Source organism: Phyllobates terribilis, unplaced genomic scaffold (genome assembly GCF_046119375.1).
Source record: "Phyllobates terribilis strain yellow unplaced genomic scaffold, ASM4611937v1 Scaffold_2__4_contigs__length_985480577, whole genome shotgun sequence".
NCBI lineage: Eukaryota > Metazoa > Chordata > Amphibia > Anura > Dendrobatidae > Phyllobates > Phyllobates terribilis.
In genome coordinates this window covers 581,306,974-581,327,394 of record NW_027362762.1, presented here as the reverse complement: position 1 = coordinate 581,327,394, position 20,421 = coordinate 581,306,974, and the positions used below count along the sequence as shown (strand labels likewise).

The 20,421-nt window shown below is 44.0% G+C and overlaps 1 protein-coding gene across 2 annotated transcripts in view; it reads right to left on the bottom strand.

Moving 5' to 3' along the window:
• The window catches only part of DEF6 (DEF6 guanine nucleotide exchange factor), a 554,612-nt gene extending 534,483 nt beyond the window's left edge, over positions 1-20,129 (bottom strand). For both annotated transcript variants that reach the window (XM_073666425.1, XM_073666424.1), the window contains exons 1-2: positions 19,981-20,129; positions 19,529-19,821 (exon numbers count right to left, since the gene is read on the bottom strand). In XM_073666425.1, coding sequence (XP_073522526.1) covers positions 19,529-19,624 — 96 coding nt within the window. In that variant the 5' untranslated portion in view covers positions 19,625-19,821; positions 19,981-20,129. The remainder of the gene's footprint in view (positions 1-19,528; positions 19,822-19,980) is intronic.
• Positions 20,130-20,421: the final 292 nt, after the last annotated feature.

Sequence of the window (20,421 nt, the reverse complement as noted above, 5' to 3'; positions counted from 1 at the left end):
CAGGAGTTACAGTTTGGGAACGAGGGTCTACATTATGCTCAGAACCTTCTTCATCTGGTCCTGGATCCGACTCATAAAGATTCTGGGCATCAGCGCAGATCATTTCCTCGTCTGGATTCACAGAAGCTCTGGAGCAGACCTCTGATTCCCAGGCTATAGTATGAGTAAACAGCTCTGCAGACTCAACCATCTGTGCTACCCCATACCCAGACGGGCAGCTGGAGACTTGGGAGCTGTGAGGAAGCAAGTGCGATTGGGGTGACACTTCTGAGGACTGAAGTATTTGTGATGTTGAAGTTGAGGTGGAGGAGAGCCCACTTAAAGGAGCACTTGATATCCGTTGAAGCACCTGCTGTTTTTGTGCCTCATCTGGAATTTGTACCAATGGGCGTGGCCGTAAGAAAGGGATCGGATCACATTGTCCACGAAAAGAAGTAGACATCTTAGTTTGGCTGGAAGATGGTCTTTCTTCTGCAGATGTTACTGTTGCTTTAACACCTACCCCACGGACACAACCTTTTTTTACCTTCCCAACACGCCTATTCCCCTTTCCACCAGCAGCAGGCCTTTTGCTACTCATTTTGGTGGTTAACTAATTGACAACTCTGTAGTTGTTTGCACAAAAAACGATGGATGGAAACCGAGCAGAGCTGAGTGGTCAAACTGTGGTACTAGCCCAAAAGGATTGGCTGGGTTAGAAGCAGTAAAACAATTTTATTACATACACAGGTGGTGGTGCTTAGTATAGATGGCCTAATAGAATGAGTACCACATACTGCTACAGGCCCAAAATTATTTTCTTGGCTAGATGCAGCTAAAAATTATTATTAATTTCAAAGCTGGTGGAGCTTGGTATAGATGGCCTAATACAATGAGTACCACACACTGCTACTATGTCCAAAATTATTTTCCGGGCTAGATGCAGCTAAAAATTATTATTAATTTCAAAGCTGGTGGAGCTTGGTATAGATGGCCTAATACAATGAGTACCACACACTGCTACTATGTCCAAAATTATTTCCTGGGCTAGATGCAGCTAAAAATTATTATTAATTTCAAAGCTGGTGGTGCTTAGTATAGATGGCCTAATAGAATGATTACCACATACTACTACAGGCCCAAAATTATTTTCCGGGCTAGATGCAGCTAAAAATTATTATTAATTTCAAAGCTGGTGGAGCTTGGTATAGCTGGCCTAATACAATGAGTAACACACACTGCTACTATGCCAGAAAGGTTTTACTTGGCTAGGTGCAGTAAAAAATTCGTATTACATACACATGTGGTATAGCTTGCAACACAGATAGGCTACTCCACTGACTAACACACACTGCAAGAGGCCCAAAAGGATTTGCTTAGCTACAGTACAGACCAAAAGTTTGGACACATCTTCTCATTTAAAGATTTTTCTATATTTTCATGACTTTGAAAATTGTACATTTACATTCACACTGAAGGCATCAAAACTATGAATTACCACATGTGCAATTATATACTTAGCAAAAAAGTGTGAAACTACTGAAAATATGTCTTATATTCTAGGTTCTTCAAAGTAGCCACCTTTTGCTTTGATGACTGCTGTAACGGGTCTGGGAGGTGGAACCTCTGAGCTACTATACAAAGGGGCAGTCCTTGTAAGGAAGCGAGTGGCTCCCAGGGAAGGCGGGCAGGTAGTCACGGCAAGTGACAGGAACAGTCTCTGGGTAGAAGGGCAGGAGGTCACGGCAAGTGACGGGAACAGTCTCTTGACAGGTGGGTGGTCACGGCAAGTGACAGCAAGGTAAGAGTCTCTAGACAGGCAGGTGGTCACGGCAAGTGACGGCTGAGCCTCCAGGTAGGCTAGCAGGCGGGTAGCAGGTGAGCGCTCCCAGGTGAGCGGGTAAGAGTCTCTCGGCTGGCTGGCAGGTGGTCTCAGGCAGGTATCAAGCAGGTATCAGGCAGGTGCTTCCTGATCCGCCGGCGGATGCAGGTAGACAGACTGTTGGACCGCAGGAATGAAAGCAGGTAGACAGAGCTGGAAAGCAGACTGGCAACGGAACCTGAGGGCTGAAGCAGAGGTGAAAGGCTTTGCAACAACTTTGCTCGGGCACCTCCATTTTGGAGGAGGTGCCTTACATATGGTAGCTCCACCGGTAATTGGCCGGGGACTCCTTAAGACGGTGCGTGCGGCCCCTTTAAGAGAGAGGGAGCGCGCGCCATAAGCACAGTGCCCGGGAAGCGGCGAGCGCTGCCAGCAGCGCGGGAAGAGGACGCCGTGGACGGAGCAGGTAGGTGAGAGGAACGGCGTCTCTGCCTAGCAGGAGGCAGGGACGCCGATGCTACAACTGCTTTGCACACGCTTGGCATTCTCCTGATGAGCTTCAATAGGTAGTCACCGGAAATGGTCTTCCAACAATCTTGAAGGAGTTACCAGAGATGCTTAGCACTTGTTGGCCCTTTTGCCTTCACTCTGCGGTCCAGCTCACCCCAAACCATCTTGATTGGGTTCAGGTCTGGTGACTGTGGAGGCCAGGTCATCTGGCATAGCACCCCATCACTCTCCTTCTTGGTCAAATAGCCCTTACACAGCCTGGAGGTGTGTTTGGGGTCATTGTCCTGTTGACAAATAAATGATGGTCCAACTAAACGCAAACCGGATGGAATAGCATGCCGCTGCAAGATGCTGTGGTAGCCATGCTGGTTCAGTATGCCTTCAATTTTGAATAAATCCCCAACAGTGTCACCAGCAAAGCACCCCCACACCATCACACCTCCTCCTCCATGCTTCACCGTGGGAACCAGCCATGTAGAGTTCATCCGTTCACCTTTTCTACGTCGCACAAAGACACGGTGGTTGGAACCAAAGATCTCAAATTTGGACTCATCAGACCAAAGCACAGATTTCCACTGGACTAATGTCCATTCCTTGTGTTCTTTAGCCCAAACAAGTCTCTTCTGCTTGTTACCTGTCCTTAGCAGTGGTTTCCTAGCAGCTATTTTACTATGAAGGCCTGCTGCACAAAGTCTCCTCTTAATAGTTGTTGTAGAGATGTGTCTGCTGCTAGAACTCTGTGTGGCATTTACCTGGTCTCTAATTTGAGCTGCTGTTAACCTGCGATTTCTGAGGCTGGTGACTCGGATAAACTTATCCTCAGAAGCAGGGGTGACTCTTGGTCTTCCTTTCCTGGGGCGGTCCTCATGTGAGCCAGTTTCTTTGTAGCGCTTGATGGTTTTTGCAACTGCACTTGGGGACACATTCAAAGTTTGCCCAATTTTTCAGACTGACTGACCTTCATTTCTCAAACTAATGATGGCAACTCGTTTTTCTTTACTTACCTGCTTTTTTCTTGCCATAATACAAATTCTAACAGTCTATTCAGTAGTGTATCCACCTGACTTCTGCACAACACAACTGATGGTCCCAAACCCATTTATAAGGCAAGAAATCCCACTTATTAAACCTGACAGGGCACACCTGTGAAATGAAAACCATTTCCGGTGACTACCTCTTGAAGCTCCTCAAGAGAATGCCAAGAGTGTGCAAAGCAGTCATCAAAGCAAAAGGTGGCTACTTTGAAGAACCTAGAATATAAGACATATTTTCAGTTGTTTCACACTTTTTTGTTAAGTATATAATTCCACATGTTAATTCATAGTTTTGATGCCTTCAGTGTGAATGTACAATTTTCAAAGTCATGAAAATACAGAAAAATCTTTAAATGAGAAGGTGTGTCCAAACTTTTGGTCTGTACTGTATATTTAGCCAAATGCTGTGAAAAAACACTTGCACAGCACTAAAACAGACCTGCCTGGCAAAAAGTCCTAGGAAATGCTGTAACCTAGCCCTCAAAAGGGCTGCAATTTCAACTAGTCCCTACTCCCAACCTATCTGTCTATTTAAGAGCAAATTCGCTTTCAATTCACACAGTTAGAAAGTATAGTGCCCACAGCAGCAGCGGTGCCGTCTAACACTCAGCTGCAGCAGTGAGAAAATGGTGGCGACGTGGAAAATGGCTTGGTCTTATAGGGCAAGGACATGTGACATACACTGCCAATGACACATGCCCTTGCTTGTGTGAAAAAAAGCACTTCGCTCCGTGTGTGCGCTGCTGATAGACTGACAGATTGCACCTCCCCACTGTAAATGCGGGAAAGAGAAAAAAAAATGGAGATCTTCATTGTTCCTGCAGAGATCCATCCCCTGCCCCTCCCCCCACCCCGCTGTACACTCAAACTGCGTATTAACATTAATTTTCATCATTACTGTGAAAAAATCCAGTTATGATTTTGGTGCATGAACAGTTATCGAACATAACCTCGAACAGCCGGATTTTTTTCAAATCGTTCGTGTTCGTCGAACGGCTCGAACACCGCCCAAAACAGCTCGAATTTGAGATTGGCGAACAGTTCGAGTCGAACACCGCTCATCTCTAATCTTCAGTTTTGTATGTTTTATAGACAGTCCGTAAAAGTGAGGTAATAATATGACAACATTGTGCCCAGCAGCGATCTGGGAGTCAGATGCATCCAGGCATCTTCCGCATGCTGCTCCCATTTAATTTGAGAGCTGTTTCCATCAATTACAGCTATTTTCCTGTCCCTCCCAGCCCTCCTGTTAGGGTCTTCTGGGAAAAATGATTGAGTTTCCCATTGACTTCCACTGTACTCGTTACTCAAGTCTAGCCTGTGTGATCGTCAGACCTGCTCAATTCGAGTACCGAGCACTCGAGCATTTTAGTGCTTAATCATCCCTAGTAGTAACACTTTGAATATGACTGTATTGTTTGGACACAATATAATACGCCATTTTTTATTGTGTACAGTTATTATTTGGGTACATAATGGCATATTATTTGATACAGTATGGTGGTTTTTAGGCACTATATAAGAATATTTGGACATTGTATTTTACATCATTTGTAGTGTATGGCATTATCTTTGACCACTGATGACGGCATCATTTAGGCACTGGGGTAGTATATGCAGTGGTGTGAAAAAGTGTTTGCCCCCTTCCTGATTTCTTATTCTTTTGCATGTTTGTCACACTTAAATGATTCAGATCACAAAACAAATTTAAAGATTATGTGTAAAAGCATAAAAATTAGTGGAACTCACAAGTCCTGTAAAATCCAATGTCTTTATTTACTACCACATTACAATTGGCTGCAGTGAGGGAAAGAGCACATGGAAAGGACGACGGCCATTTCATTCTAGCCTGTACTACGACCCGTTGACGTGCAGGCTAGTGCGAAACGGCCGTCATCCTTTCCATGTGCTCTTTCCCTCTCTGCAGCCAATTTTAATGTGGTGTTAAATAAAGACATTGGATTTTACAGGACCGGTGAGTGCCACTAATTTTTCTTCTATTCCACATTTAGGCACCTATTTATGTGAGTACCCAGTACCATTAGGCTCGATTGCTCAAGTCCGAGATTGGATTGGTATAGAAACACACAGGTAGTTGGTGCCAGCAAGTTTTCCTTTTTCGGTACGCATCCAAATTTAAATATTAGACAAAAATGACACAAGTAACCAAAAAAATGCAGTTTCGAAACAAAGGTCTTTATTATTAATGTAAAAAGAAACCTACAGTGCCCTGTGTGAAAAAGTGATTGCCCCCCCTGAAAACGTAAATTAACTGTGGATTATCACATCTTTGTGAAGCTGAGTTCAATTTCTCTAGCCAAACACAGGCATGATTACTGCCACACTTGTTCTCAGTCAAGAAATCACTTAAATAGGACATGTCTGACAAAGTGAAGTAGACCAAAAGATCTTCATATACTGGACATCATGCTACGATCCAAAGAAATTCATGAACAAAATGAAAAACAAAGTCACTCTAATCTATCAGTCTGAAAAAGGTTATAAAGCCATTTCTAAAGCTTTGGGACTTCAGCAAACCACAGTGAGAGCCATTATCCACAAACAGAGAAAACATGGAACAGTGGTGAATCTTCCCAGAAATGGCCAGCCAACCAAAATTACCCTAAGAGTGCAGTGACCACTCATCCAAAACGTCATAAAAGACCCCACAACAACATCAAAAGAACTGCAGGCCTCACTTGTCTCAGTTAAGGTCAGTGTTCAGGACTCCACCATAAAAAAGAGACTGGGCAAAAATGACATGCATGGTAGAGTTCCAAGACAAAAACCATTGCTGAGCAAAAAGAACATAAAAGCATGTTTCAGCTTTGCCAGAAAACATCTTGATGATCTCCAAGACTTTTGGGAGAATACTCTGTGGCTGACAAGAGAAAAGCTAAACTTTTTGGAAGGTGTATGTCCCATTACATCTGGTGTAGAAGTAACACAGAAAAGAAACATAATACCAACTAAAATATGGTATTGTTAGTGTGATGGTCTGGCGCTGTTTTGCTGCTTCAGGACCTGGAAGACTTGATGTGGTAACTGGAACCATGAATTCTGATGTCTGCCTAAGGCTGTGTGCCCACGTAGCATTTTTCAAGCGTATATGCTGCGGAATTTCCGCAGCGTAAACGCTTGAAAAACGCATGTATATCCGCACCCCATGGTCCCCAAAGGGATTCCGCAAGTTCTATGCACATGCTGCGGATTTTTCCGCAGCGTTTATGCCGCGTTCAAAAATCCGCAGCATGTCATTTAATTTTGCGTTTCCGCAAGCGGAATTGCCTTTGTCCAATGCATAAAAAACGCAAGGCAATTCCGCATGTGGAAAACGCGTGATAAACGCGCGAAAAATGCGCGATAAACGCGTGCGGAATTCCGCATGCGTTTTTCCGGGAGAGGACTTGCATTTATGCAGCAGAAATTTTCTGCTTCATAAATGCAACGTGGGCACATAGCCTAAAAATCTTAAAGGAGAATGTCCGGCAATCTGTTTGTGACCTCAAGCTGAAGCACTCTTGGGTTATGCAGCAGGACAGTAATCCAAAACACCAGCAAGAAAAACAAAATAAAGATTTTGGAGTGGCCTAGTCAAAGTCCTGACCTTAATACAATTGAGATGCTGTGGCAGATTTTAAAAAGGTGGTTCATGCTCGGAAACCCTTCAATGTGGGTCAAAATTCCTCCAGAGCGTTGTAAAAGACTCATTGCCAGTTATCGCAAACACTTGATTGCAGTTGTTATGCTAAGAGTGGCCCAGCCAGTTATTAGGTTTAGGGTGCAATCACTTTTTCACACAAGATTCTGTAGGGTTGAATTTCTTTTTACCTTAATACAGACTTTCATTTAAAAACTGCATGTTTTGTTTATTTGTGGTATCTTTGTCTATGATTTAAATTTGTATTGTGATCTGAAACATTTAAATGTGACAAACATGCAAAACAATAAGAAATCAGGACGGGGGCAATCACTTTTCCCACCACTGTAATGTCATTAATTAAAAACTTCTCCACCTTCATATGTTATTGCACCATTTGTATTTTACGGGGAAAAAAAATAAGGTAAAAACTGCATCTTAAACCCTTCCCACGAAAGGACATAACTGTATGTATGGATTGCAGGTAAGTTACTACAATCCTGTAAGTTATACTCTGTGGTTGACTTGGGCTCACGAGTTGAGCCACTAACCTCAGTGAGTGTCCTTTTAATGCAGTGTGGGTTGCCGATGCATTGTCATGGATGCTGCAGGACCTAACATTGGCCCTCATGTATCACAGGTGTGTCAGATGTGACAGACAGTCGCCCTGAAGTTGGTTGCAGGAGGACTCTTCACTTGGTATTACAGACACCTTTTTAGAAGCTGTCTCACTCTACAATCCAGTGACTAGCGCCCCGTGTCTGTCTCTCCTTGCTGTCTTTAGTTGTTAGTGGGGACTGACTAGCGCTCACCCCCCCCCCCCCCTTACCTAGCCAGGACCTAGCTCTAGGGAGATACAGGGTTTTAGGTTCCTGATCGGCGATTGGTGAGAAACCAAAATAGGGATGGTAGGGAATACAGGGTGATAGCACATCAGCATAGGAGGTCTCCACCTCCTCTTTCCTTATTGTCTGGGCTCCCTTCCCCTCATCCCTTTGTGTTGAATTTTTTCTTTCCTACACTGTGCGTGACATTATCACCGGCCGTACACATTTAGGAAAAAAAACAACAACTGACACTTGGGCTTAACTGTGTGGTTTTTTTTGGGGGGGGGTGTATTTTTTTTTCTTTTCTCCTTGGTATGGGTTCAGTTGCGGAGCTCGCAGAGCATCTGCGCAGTCTGTCTATGGAGATGAATGACCTCCGCTGTGAGGTTCAGCAGCAGCATCAGCGGCTACAGGTCGCTAATGTGGGGATCTCTGCAGGTAGGCCTGTCCAGCCTGAACCCAAGGTTGCCCTCCCGGGCAGGTTTTCAGGAGGTAGGGACAAGTTTTTTGTATTCAAGGAGGCCGGCAAACTGCATTTTAAACTTCGTCCTTACTCCTCCGGAAGTGAGGAGCAACGAGTGGGAATTGTTATCTCACTATTGCAGGAAGATACTCAATTCTGGGCTTTCTTTACCGCAGGATTCAGTTTGTCAAGGGGTTTCTTGGAACCCTGGCCCTCATCTACGATGGCCCTGACCAAGTCACCTTGGCTGAGACTAGGCTACGTTGCCTTCAGCAGAGGAATTGGTCAGTGCAGATGTACAGTTCTGAATTCCGTAAAAGACTCAGCCCTAGAAGCCAATTTAGTGAGGGCCTTACTGAAAGGTTGAAAGATGCTTTGGCAGTATATGAAACCCCTCAGTCCTTGGATGCTGCCATGTCATTGGATATATGTATTGATAGGCCCCTTTGGGATAGGCGGGTGAGACCACCTTCTCCGGTGCCTTCTTGTCGGGGTTGTGTACAACTGCCGGGAGAGCGGTCTGGTAGTGAACCAGTGCTGGGGGAGGTGGAGAAACCCATGCAGTTAGGGGGTGCCTCTACATCATACATTTCTCTGGAGATTCACAAGAAAAAAGGCGTATGTTTTTTGTGTGTGAAAAAGGGACATATTATTGGGGCCTTTCCTTTGGTTCGTAAGCAAAAGGAAACTATTAGCCCTTGGTAGTCTGGAGTTGGATAAGCAAGGGGTGCATTTATCACCCACCTGCAGTTCCATGTTTGTCCTGATAGCAGAGGTGGTGCTAGAGAGCAAAACCCGGGAAAATTTCTGTGTTTGACAGTGGAGCTGGAGTCAGCATAGTTGAAGCTTAGTTTGTGAAAACTCATGGTCTTGCTTGCTGTACTTTTGCGAAGCCTATTCCCATCTTCGCCATCGACTCATCGCCACTTGCACCGAAAACATGAACTCAGATTGTACAAAATGTAAAACTGAGGGTGGGGTCGGTTCATTGTGAAATAATCCCATGTTAAGTCCTGAAAAGTCTTACCACCCCAATTGTTTCGGGTCTCCCCTGGTTGGTGAAACATAATCCGTTGGTGGATTGGCAAGCCGGGGAGATTATTGAATGGGGAGATTACTGCTATGAGAACTGTTTAGATATTTCCCTTGCTACAGTCGCTATGGAAATATTACCTGCTTTTCTGTCTGGTTTTGAGGATGTTTTCTCTGAGAGGGGGTGTCAGGATTTGCATCCTCATTGTGCATATGACTGTCCTATTAACCTGACCCCCGGAGCTAAACTACCAAAGTCCAGACTGTATAATCTTTCTGCCCCTGAGAGACAAGAAGGATTTCATTGCAGAAAGTCTGGAGAAGGGACACATTAGGCCCCCCTCTTCGCCTGTGGCGGAGGGTTCTTCTTTGTGAAGCAAAAGATGGCGGTCTACGCTCCTGTTTAGATTTCCAGGAATTAAATCAGATTACCATCTGAGATCCATACCCTCTTCCTCTGATTCCAGATTTGTTCAGCCAGGTTGTAGGAGCTAAGGTATTCTCCAAGTTGGATTTAAGAGGAGCCTACAATCTGGTTAGAATCAGAGAAGGGGACGAATGGAAAACAGCGTTCAATAGCACTGAAGGGCATTTCAAGAGTCTGGTTATGCCTTTTGGTTTGACCAATGCACCTGCGGTGTTCCAGCATTTTAAAAATGATATTTTCCATCATTTGGTGGGGAGGTTTGTGATGTTCTATCTGGATGATATTTTAGTTTACTCACCTGATTTTGATACACATCGGGGGCATGTTAAACAGATGCTCCAGGTATTAAGGGATAACAAACTATATGCCAAACTAGAAAAATGTGTTTTCGCGGTTCAGGAGGTGCAGTTTATGGGGTACTTGTTGTCATCTTCGAGTTTTCGGATGGATCCGGAGAAGATCTGTGCAGTCCTTGACTGGGACCGTCCCAAGAACTTAAAGGCCCTACAATGTTTTCTGGACTTTACTAATTTTTACCAGAAATTCATCCAAAATTACTCAGTAATCGTGAAACACCTTACTGATATGACAAGGAAGGGGTCTGATTTTTCCAACTGGTCGGATGCCTCCCTCCAGGCTTTTTCTTCTTTAAAGAATTATTTTTACACTGCACTTATACTCAGTCAACCCAATGTTTCCAAACACTTTATTGTGGAAGTTGATGCATCAGATGTGGGGGTTGGGGCAGTATTGTCTCATGGTCTGTTCCCTGGTAAATGGCGTCCATGCACTTTCTTTTCTAAAAAATTTTCTTCAGCTGAGAGAAATTATGATGTGGGTAATAGGGAACTTTTGACAATCAAATTGGCGTTCGAAGAATGGCAACATTGGTTGGAGGGCACTGTCCACCCTATTACTGTTATTACTGACCATAAGAACCTGCCATATCTCCAATCAGCTAAACATCTCAACCCTAGGCAAGTCAGATGGTCCCTGTTTATTTACTAGGTTCAATTTTGCTGTCATTTTTCGTCCAGGGGTCAAAAATGTCAAGGCTGATGCTTTGTCCTGGAGCTTTCCTGGTAGTGGTGACCATGAGAACCCTGCCCGGTTATTATAGAAGGGGGTAGTCATTTTGGCATTATACTGGGAACTGGAGGGTGAGGTTTTCGAGGCTCAGTGAACGCTCCTGCCTATTGCACTTCAGGAAGCTTATTTGTACCATCTAGTCTGTGCTGCAAAGTAATTAAGGAACATCATAACTCTGTGCTTGCAGGTCATCCAGGTGGTAAGACAACCGCGGACCTGCTCTCTCATCATTTTTGGTGGCCGGGGTTGCATTGGGATGTGATTGAACCGTCTGGTACTCTTCTTCCGCTACCTATCCTTAGCAGGCCATGGACGCACTTGTCCATGGATTTTACTACTGACCTACCGGTGGTTTTGATGGTTGTTGATAGATTCCAGTAAAATGGTCCACTTCATCGCATTACCTGCATTTCCAAATGCCAAGACATTTGCTTAGGTGTTTATAAATGAAATTGTGAAGCTTCATGGGGTTCCCTCCGATATGGTGTCAGATCAGGGGACCCAGTTTGTTTCCAAGTTCTAGAAAGAATTCTGTTCTCGACTGGGGGTGCAGCTGTCCTTTTCCTATGCCTTCCACCCTCAGTCGAATGAACAGACTGAGCATGTCAATCAGAATTTGGAGACCTACCTCAGGTGTTTCATCTCCGAAAATCAGGAGGATTGGGTATCCTACCTAGAATTTGCCATTAATAATCATCGTTAAGAATCCACTGGCAGGTCACCGTTTTTTGGTGCATACGATTACCACCCACAGTTTGGTAGCTTTAGTGGGGGAGGAGCTTCAGGAGGTCCTGATGAGGAATATTTTGCTTTGTCACTCTCCTCGTCACGGAGTAATTTGAAGATCATGGGAGACAGGTATAAACATATGGTTGACAGAAAACATTTGCCAGTTCCGGACCTGAATGTGAATGACTTTGTATCGTTGTCTACAGGAATATCAAGCTAAAGGTCCCTTCTTGGAAGCTGGGACTTCAGTTTATTGGTCCCTATAAAATAACTGCCGTCATTAACACAGCAACGTTTTATCTTGAGCTTCCACAGGCCCTTAAGGTCCACAATGTTTTCCACCGGTCCTTACTCAAGAAATATGTGGAACCTCTTGAGCCTTCACCCCTACCGCCGCCCCCAATAATGGTTGATCGTAATCTGGAATTTCAGATTGCGAGGATTGTAGATTCTCATCTCCAATGTCGTTCCCAACAATACTTGGTGCACTGGAAGAGTTATGGCCGAGAAGAGAGGATGTGGACTTCAGCATCAGAGGTGAAGGCTCCCAAGTTGGTTCGTTCATTTTACACCTTTTATCCTGAGAAACCCAGTCCCGAGTGTCCAGAGGACAGTCGTAGAGGAGGGGGTACTGTCACGGGTGTGTCTGATATGACAGTGGCCCTGCAGTTTGTTGCAGGAGGTCTCTTCGCTTGACATTACAGACACCTTCTTAGAAGCTGTCTCACTCTAGGACCCAGTGGCTACCTCCCTCCTGCTCTAATTAACACCCTGGCCTGGGTGTTTTATACTTTCAGTTGGCTATAGGGTGGCGTCCGTGATATTCACATGTTTCCTTGTGAAGGCTTGGAGCTTGTAGTCTGCTTACTTCCTCTCTGTGCTAAGAGGCCATGTGTGTAATCTCTCTGAAGTTGGCTCAAGCTAAGTTACTTCCCCAGTGTGTGTCTCCCTTTGCTCTCTTTAGTTGTTAGTTGGGGCTGACTAGCGCTCATTCTCCCCTTCGCTAGCCAGGGCCTAGCTCTAGGGAGATACAGGGTTTTAGGTTCCTGATTGGCGTTTGATGAGAAACCAATATAGGGATGGTAGGGAAGACAGGGTGATATCAGATCAGCCTAGGAGGTCTCCACATCCTCTTTCCTTAGTGTCTGGGCTCCCTTACCCTCAACCTTTTGTGTTGCACTTTGTCTTTCCTACACTGTGCGTGACATCATGTCTGCCTTCCCAGCACTGCCAATGGCAAGATCAAGATTGCTTCAAGCTTATAGGCAGAATACACTGCAATAAAGAAGTATTTAATATCAAAAATATGATACAAGAATCCATTATTATTCTAATAGCTATCAATGGACATCCCCACACGTATTCATTTTCACAGGACGACCCCATTTGTAAAGAGTAATAATGTACAATTATATATGAATACTCAAAATATATTTATTTTAATTAATCTTTATTTTCAGACAAAAGCAGAAATATATTAAAAACTAAGCTCCTAAAAACCCATTAAAAAATGTGCAGTGTGGTACACAAAAAATAGTGTAAAGGCACAGGCCTTATTCAGATGTGATATTTTTTAAGTAAACATTTATAGCTGATATATAGCCAGTATATCCCTAGTTTAGTTTAAAAGGATATTACATATAACAAGTTATTACATATATATAGCAGTGTTTACAATACATAAGCAATACAACAGTTTACCATATGAATTCAATCAAAATAGTAGCCATACATAAATGTATCATTTAATTACAGAGTATTTAACCACTGAAGGAACACCCTTTTCGTACCTGAAACTAGCGCTCATTCATAGGTACATTGAATGATACATTTATGTATGGCTACTATATAGAGTCACTGCAGATTTTCATGAAAAACCTGGATAACCCCTTTAACATCAGTATGAAAACTGTGAATTGAGAGCTTCATGAACAGTTGCACACAAGCCTTATTCATCAAGCATAATACAAATTTATTGGGGAAAAGTTTGGGGAAAGAGCTTATTCCAGCATGACTGTGCCCCAAACCACAAAACAAGGTTCATAAAGACATGCTTGAGCGAGTTTGGTCTGAAACAACAAGCCCACACAGCATCCTGAACTCAAAGCCATAAAGCACCTTTGGAATGTACTAAAATGTAGTTTGTGAGCCAGGCCCTTTCATCCAACATCAATATCTGATCTCACAAGTGCTCTTGTGGATGAATCTGCAAAAATGTCCTGTCACACTCCAAAATCCTGTAGAAAATCTTCCCAGAAGTGTGAAAGATGTTTTAGCTGCAAATGAGGTGGTGGGTGGAAAGAAACAGACTCCACATTAAAGGGAACCTGTCAGCCCGATTTTGCTTGTTAAAGTAAACGCATGGCCAGAATAGCGCTGTTATAGAAGAAATCCGCATGGTGATTGTTCTTTAATCAGCATTGGTGTAAAAAGCTTTAGATGCATATGGGTGGGACTATGGGTTTGGTCTTCATTTCCATACCGGCCTCAGCCCCTCTGCCTGCCTCTGGTGTCTGTATGACAGCCCACTGCTTTGTGAGTGACCTGCCTCCTGATTGAACAATGACCCAGCGTTATCTGTACCATGGGCGGCGCTTGCGCAGATTGAGCTTACTGCAGTCCTCATTAAAAATGGCACCGGTGATGGTGCAGACGCATATTGACATCTCAGCTGAATGACATCCCTTAGAGATTAATTGAGCCGAGATCTCAATTTGCGCATGCGCTGCCACTGACGCCATTTTACTGAAGACAGTCAACAGCACAATCTGCCAATGCGCTGCCGTCAGCGCTATTTTATTAAAGAACTCTGAGCAACTGCTGGTGTGAGTTTTCAAACTGGAGGCTGGTCACCCACAGTCCCTCCCCTATGCACCTAAAGCTTATTACACCAAAACTTTTTTTTCTTATTAAGTTACATGCCCTTTTTTATTTGTTTGGTTTCAAGATCAGCTAAAGAATGAAATATTACTTTATGCAGAGGTCCATTGAAATATATTAGAAATCAACTAAAGTGCTACACATCTGAAGTTCTTAGAAGAAGAATTTGCTTCATGATTATTCTTACAATGTATATATTTTTACAGAACACAAAATTCTGTTTTTTTTTGCTCTGTATGCAAGAAATTCTATACTTCCTTCCCATATTTCTACAAACACTTCTACTCTTGCTATATATGCTTATAACATCTTGTCTTGTGAAACACCATTTGTTTAATGATCTGTACTGAATGCAGTTCTGCACTTCTGCAGAAGCTGTTGGATAAAGCATAACTCCACTCCCAACCTGACGGCAGCTCTGCCTGAATTCACACATTCCTGTGGCACATCCTAGTGATTTTTTATCGGACAGCACTCTGGCCCATAAAGTAGAATGGATGTATTCAGAAATCCATTAAAATCACACATCCAAGAAGGAGATACGTGTGACTCAGAAAATGTCGTATTATGATCTCATATTATGGATCAACTTGGCATTAAAAGTGACGCGCCCCCTGGGACATATTCCTTTTTGAGGGGAATACCCGGCACCGGATCAGATGGGGGGTTGTAGTCTCCGAGCGGCTGTGACCCGGCCCGTGCCCAGGGCGTCAAGCTCAGTGTTATGTGGCAGTCCTACAGATGTTATTAAGAGTTCTTTTGTGTCGACTACGCCACCCGTTGTGATGCGGTCACTGTGGCCGCCGCTGCAGCAGGGTCCGCTGAGGCTGATGGTGGATGCGCAGCTTGGTGGGATAACCCCCAACGGGAGGGGTATAGCCTCAGAGGGGACAGGCGCAGAGGATGGGGGTTGTGGTGGTGTAGTGCAGACGGCAGTAAAGACAGAGTCGGGTTGTGCAGTTAAGGGTGTTTACTTACTGCAGATGTTGTACTGGTCACTCCAGCTGCTAGTGACCACCCGAGCCGTGCTGCGTCCACCAGGTCCTGGATCCAGCCAACCCCCAAACAAGTCCGGAGCGTGGCCCTGAGCTCTCCCTCTGTCCTTTCTTCAGCCGTCCCCACCAGTGATCCACCTAGGTCCAGCTCCCTCGGGCCTTCTGTTGGGACACCCTTGGCCCTGGGTTCCCTGACCCTTCATGTGGTGTGCCTTCGGGGTGGATGTGATGGGTGACCGTGGCAGACGCTGCCCACGGTCTCCGGTCTCTGGCTGGGGAATGTTTTTACCCCCACCAGCTTGGGTTCCGGTACCCTGTGCCGACTCCTCACCCGGTGCTCTAATTTGGGTTCTTGGGTCCCTTCAGTCTTCCCCCTCTGGGTCTTTCTCTGCTCCACTCTCTCACTCAGGGTCACTCTTCTCCCTTGCTGCAGGCTGACTTCCTCTCTCTGCTTGCTGTCTGCTCCTCTGCAGCTGTCTTGCTGTCTCCAACTGACTTGTTCTCTGCATCTGACTTGTTCTCTCTGCATCTGACTTGTTCTCTCTGCATCTGACTTGTTCTCTCTGCATCTGACTTGTTCTCTCTGCATCTGACCCTGATTCTAGTTGGTGCCCACCTTATATATCCCTCTATGTGTGAGCTCAGGTGACCAGCACCCAATGAGCTCCTATCACTACCCAGACTGCTCCCCCTATCTGCCCCTACACTACATGGGATGTTCCACCCCCCTCCCACTCCAGCCAGGAACAGACTCGGTCGTACCTGCACATTTCTAAGTGGGAGTACCGTTGGTCTGTTCCTCGGAAATGGGATGTATGTAGTGCATGCAGCCTACCGAGCTCAGTTCCACACTCCATCCTTACCCGGGAGTGGAATATCACACCTCTGGGTTGAGGTGCAATACCCCTGTAGCAGCCGAATCCTCAGGGTGCTACAAAAGTCTATGAGGACTCGTATAAAACAGCATAAACAAAGAGGTACACCTGAGTTTCATGTGTTTTTAACTGATCCATTGCAAAAAATTGATGGATAAAAAAAAGTTCTATCAACCTCATTCTGTTAAAAAAACGGATGGGAAAAAAACAGAAGCAACTAAGATGACACCTTAGTGGAAAGAAATGTCAGTTTTTCATGAACGGTAACACTCACATGTATGTGTGAATGCAGCCTACCCCAAATATTCCAGAACTATTCTTGGTAAACACACTCGGGTTTAGAAGCCTGAGATACGTAGGATTTTTTAGGCTATGTGCCCACGATGCAGAAATGCTCCGGATTTTTCCTGAGCGTTTCTGCATCTCCCTGGCATAAAAAACGCGTGCAGATTGTACATGCAGATTGTACATGCGGATTGTACATGCGGATTGTACATGCGGATTGTACATGCGTTTTCCTGCCAGGGACAAGCGGATGTGAAGCGTTCTTCACATGCATTTCCGCATGCGGGTTGTCAAGCGCTTTCCAAGCGATTTTAGCATCACTTGGAAAGTGCTTGTCAACATGGTCACACTATATAAATCTACGCAAACGGCATGGATTTATATAGTGTGACCGAACGAATGTAAAAAAATAAAAAATAAATCTATACTTACCTTCCGATGGCCCCCGGAGTCTTGCTTCGCTCCGTCTTGGCTGCCGGCAGATCGCGGTACACTGAAGGACCTGCCGACGTCAGCGTCGCGTGACCCGTCACATGACTATGACGTCAGAGCAGGTCCTCCAGTCCATCGCGATTTGCCGTCAAGGGAGGACGAGTGCACCGGGGGCCATCAGAATGTAAGTATGATATTTGTTTTTGAATTTATTCTTTTTTTCACAGATTCTATGGTACCCGGGTCCGGAGGAGAGTCTCCTGTCCTCTACACCCGGGTAACATCCGCACATTGGAACGCATGGAATGCGCATGTACAGATGCAGTGATGCGGATTCCATGCGTTCTAATGCAAGTCAATGGCAGCGAAAATGCAGCGCTTCCGCAAAATAATTGGTAGTGCTGCGTTTTTTTCCGCAATGATAATCCGCAGCGGAAACTTCCGCAGCATGTGCACAGCACATGCAGATTATCATTGGGGACCATGGCAGGCCTTCTACCATGCGTTTTTAAGCATTTCTGCCGCGTTTTTGCCGCTGCGGAAACGCTTAAAAAACGCATCGTGGGCACACAGCCTTAGGGGGATTATTTTACTTTATTTGCATCTGTGTATGCCTCCTGATATGAAGGTCTAGTATATTGAAGATAAATTTACGCCTTAATTTTAGGTTTACAATGGAGTTAGATTGTGATGACCCATTTTAACCTATTCATGTGAGGTTTCTGTCAGACAGCAGGTCATAGGGGCCAACCTCGTAGAAACAATTGAAGCATCCATTCTCCATCTAGACAGAAGGTCACTCTGCACTTATACTTAAATGACTGTTTAAACCAAACACAGCACATTGTAGACATAGACCTTTCATGTCAAAATCCGTCACTGTTTACAAGAAATCATGAGGTTCTTGGTGCACTCTCATGCAGCTTAGCTTCTTGTTTTTTAGCTATGTCTGCCCTCCTCATCCTTGAGCAACCCCTTCACCCTTGGGCGATTTTCCATTTTTCATTTTCTTTTTTCCTCCCCTACTTCCAAGAGCCATAACTTTTTTATTTTTCTGTCAATATGGCTATGTGAGGGCTTCTTTTTTTTGCGGAACGAGTTGTACTTTTGAAAGACACCATTGGTTTTACCATATATTGTACTGTAGAATAAAAAAAATTCCATGTGTGGTGAAATTGCAAAAAAAAGTGCAATTCCACAACTGTTTTATGGGTTTTTTATTCACCATGTTCATTATATGGTAAAACTGACCTGATAATATAATTCCCCAGGTAGGTATGTGTATGCAGATACCAAACAAGTTTATTTAACTATTTATTTAAATGGTTAAAAAAAAAACACAATTTGTATGAAAAAAGTTTTTGCATTTGTTGCCATTTTCCGAGAACCATATTGTCTCCATTTTTCGGGATCTTAGACTTGGTGAGGGCTTATTTTTTGCGGCATGAGCTGATGTTTTTATTGATACTATTTAGGGGTCAATATGATATTTTGATCACCTGTTATTGCATTTTATTGCAATGTTGTGGTGACCAAAAAAACATAATTCTGGAGTTTTGATTTTTTTCTCGTTACGCCGTTTACCGATCGGATTAATTTACTTTATATTTTGATAGATTTGAAATTTCTGAACACAGCGATACCAAATATGTGCATTTTTTTTGCAAAAAAAGGAGCATGGGCTGCACCTCCAAAATTCATACATTTGATCTAATGCCTCTCGGCAAAAATATATATAACTGAACACGAGGTTCTTAGTTTAACATTCTGATCAGACTGTATAGGGGCAATGCAGGGCATGGTTATAGTCACTGCTCACTACACAGTTAGTGCGCTGTGATCACTCCCTAGCATATTGATTGCCAGCCTGCTCTGCTGGAGAATGCGGAGAGTGATTACAGCATGCTCACTATGTAGTGAGTGGTGACTGTAACTGCTCTCCAGTGACTGGAAGCCAGCAGCCACAGGGAGAATATAACTTCATTTTCTCCTGGTAGCCTCATCTCCAGTAAGGCAGGTAGACATGATTGAAAAACTATTTACCTGCAGATTAACCCTATATCTTCAGGTAAATAGCATTCCTCAACATGACAGGTTTTCTTTAAAGTGTATCTCCAGTTTTAGAAAACTTCCAGCATGTTATAAATGCATATTAGATAGCTCATTCAGTAAGGTGGGTGAGGTGAGACCTCCTCTAATCCCTAGAATGAAGAGGCACCAATATAAAGTCATATTAAATTCCCAAGGGTTTTCTATCCACATTGGGCTCAGAGAACGTCAGAGATGCAACATCTTCATGCCAGAGATGCCATACATAAGTGGTAGTTTATTCTAACAATACATGGGGGTCCTAGCTCATTGAGTACTGAAAACATTGGACATGCCGCTAAAACATGTCTGTTTTCAAGACTCGTGGTGCGCTTTAAGAAGGATTTCCTTAAACGTTGATTCAATTCCATTTATTTATAATTAGATTGGAAAGCATGAGGGAAGAAAGGAGGGCACTTACCTTGAGTTGGGATTTAGAAACTTTGCCACTCTTCTCTGTATCCAATGATGTAAAGGCATACCAAACAGACTTCAGGAGCTCAGTCCTCAGTGACATGCTGTGCGCTTACTGTGCACCACACCCTTCCACTCGGCTAAATCAGTCACACACAGATGATATGTGCACCTTACATGACACACGCTGGCGGCTACTTTAAATTGTCCATGCATGTACCTTAATGTCTTAACAAGTTCTCACAGAGATTCACTGGATGCGGTGGTAGAGTTGCTCTGCGCTACTGGTACCACACAAACCTGTTGGAAAAATGATCAGTTATACTTTTGCAATGCACTTTATGCCGCAAAAATTAGCTGTATACAGCCACTCAACAGATTTCTTGTCATCCACAGTTACAAGTCACAGTCTACAACTTTCTTGTTACACAAGAAAGCACAACACAATCTACATCTTACTTGGGACTTATATCAGCAACACATATCTACAGCTTTCATACGCCACTGGTTCGCTCAGTCTATCTTGGTGCACCGCTGCACTCTGCTAAACTCACTACAACATACACTCTATTACATAGTGACCACAAGTATGTAAAAGGCAGACACACTACTTCACAACCCAATCATTTTTCCTGTGACACAGACGTTGCTGCATCTACCACTTCCTGCTGACAAAAGCACCCAATGGCATCTAGCCCTGTCTCCAGATTGTAGAAGGAGGCAAGTTACATCTCACTGTATTCTATGGTATGCAACATGCTGTATCTTGAAATCTACCAGGTGCAAAACGCTAATACACTGATACCTTTTTTTCACCTTCCTGTCACAAATGAGAAAAATAATGAATATAAAAAGAAATATAAAATGTCACAACGTTTGTATAACGTTTGTATTCAGCAA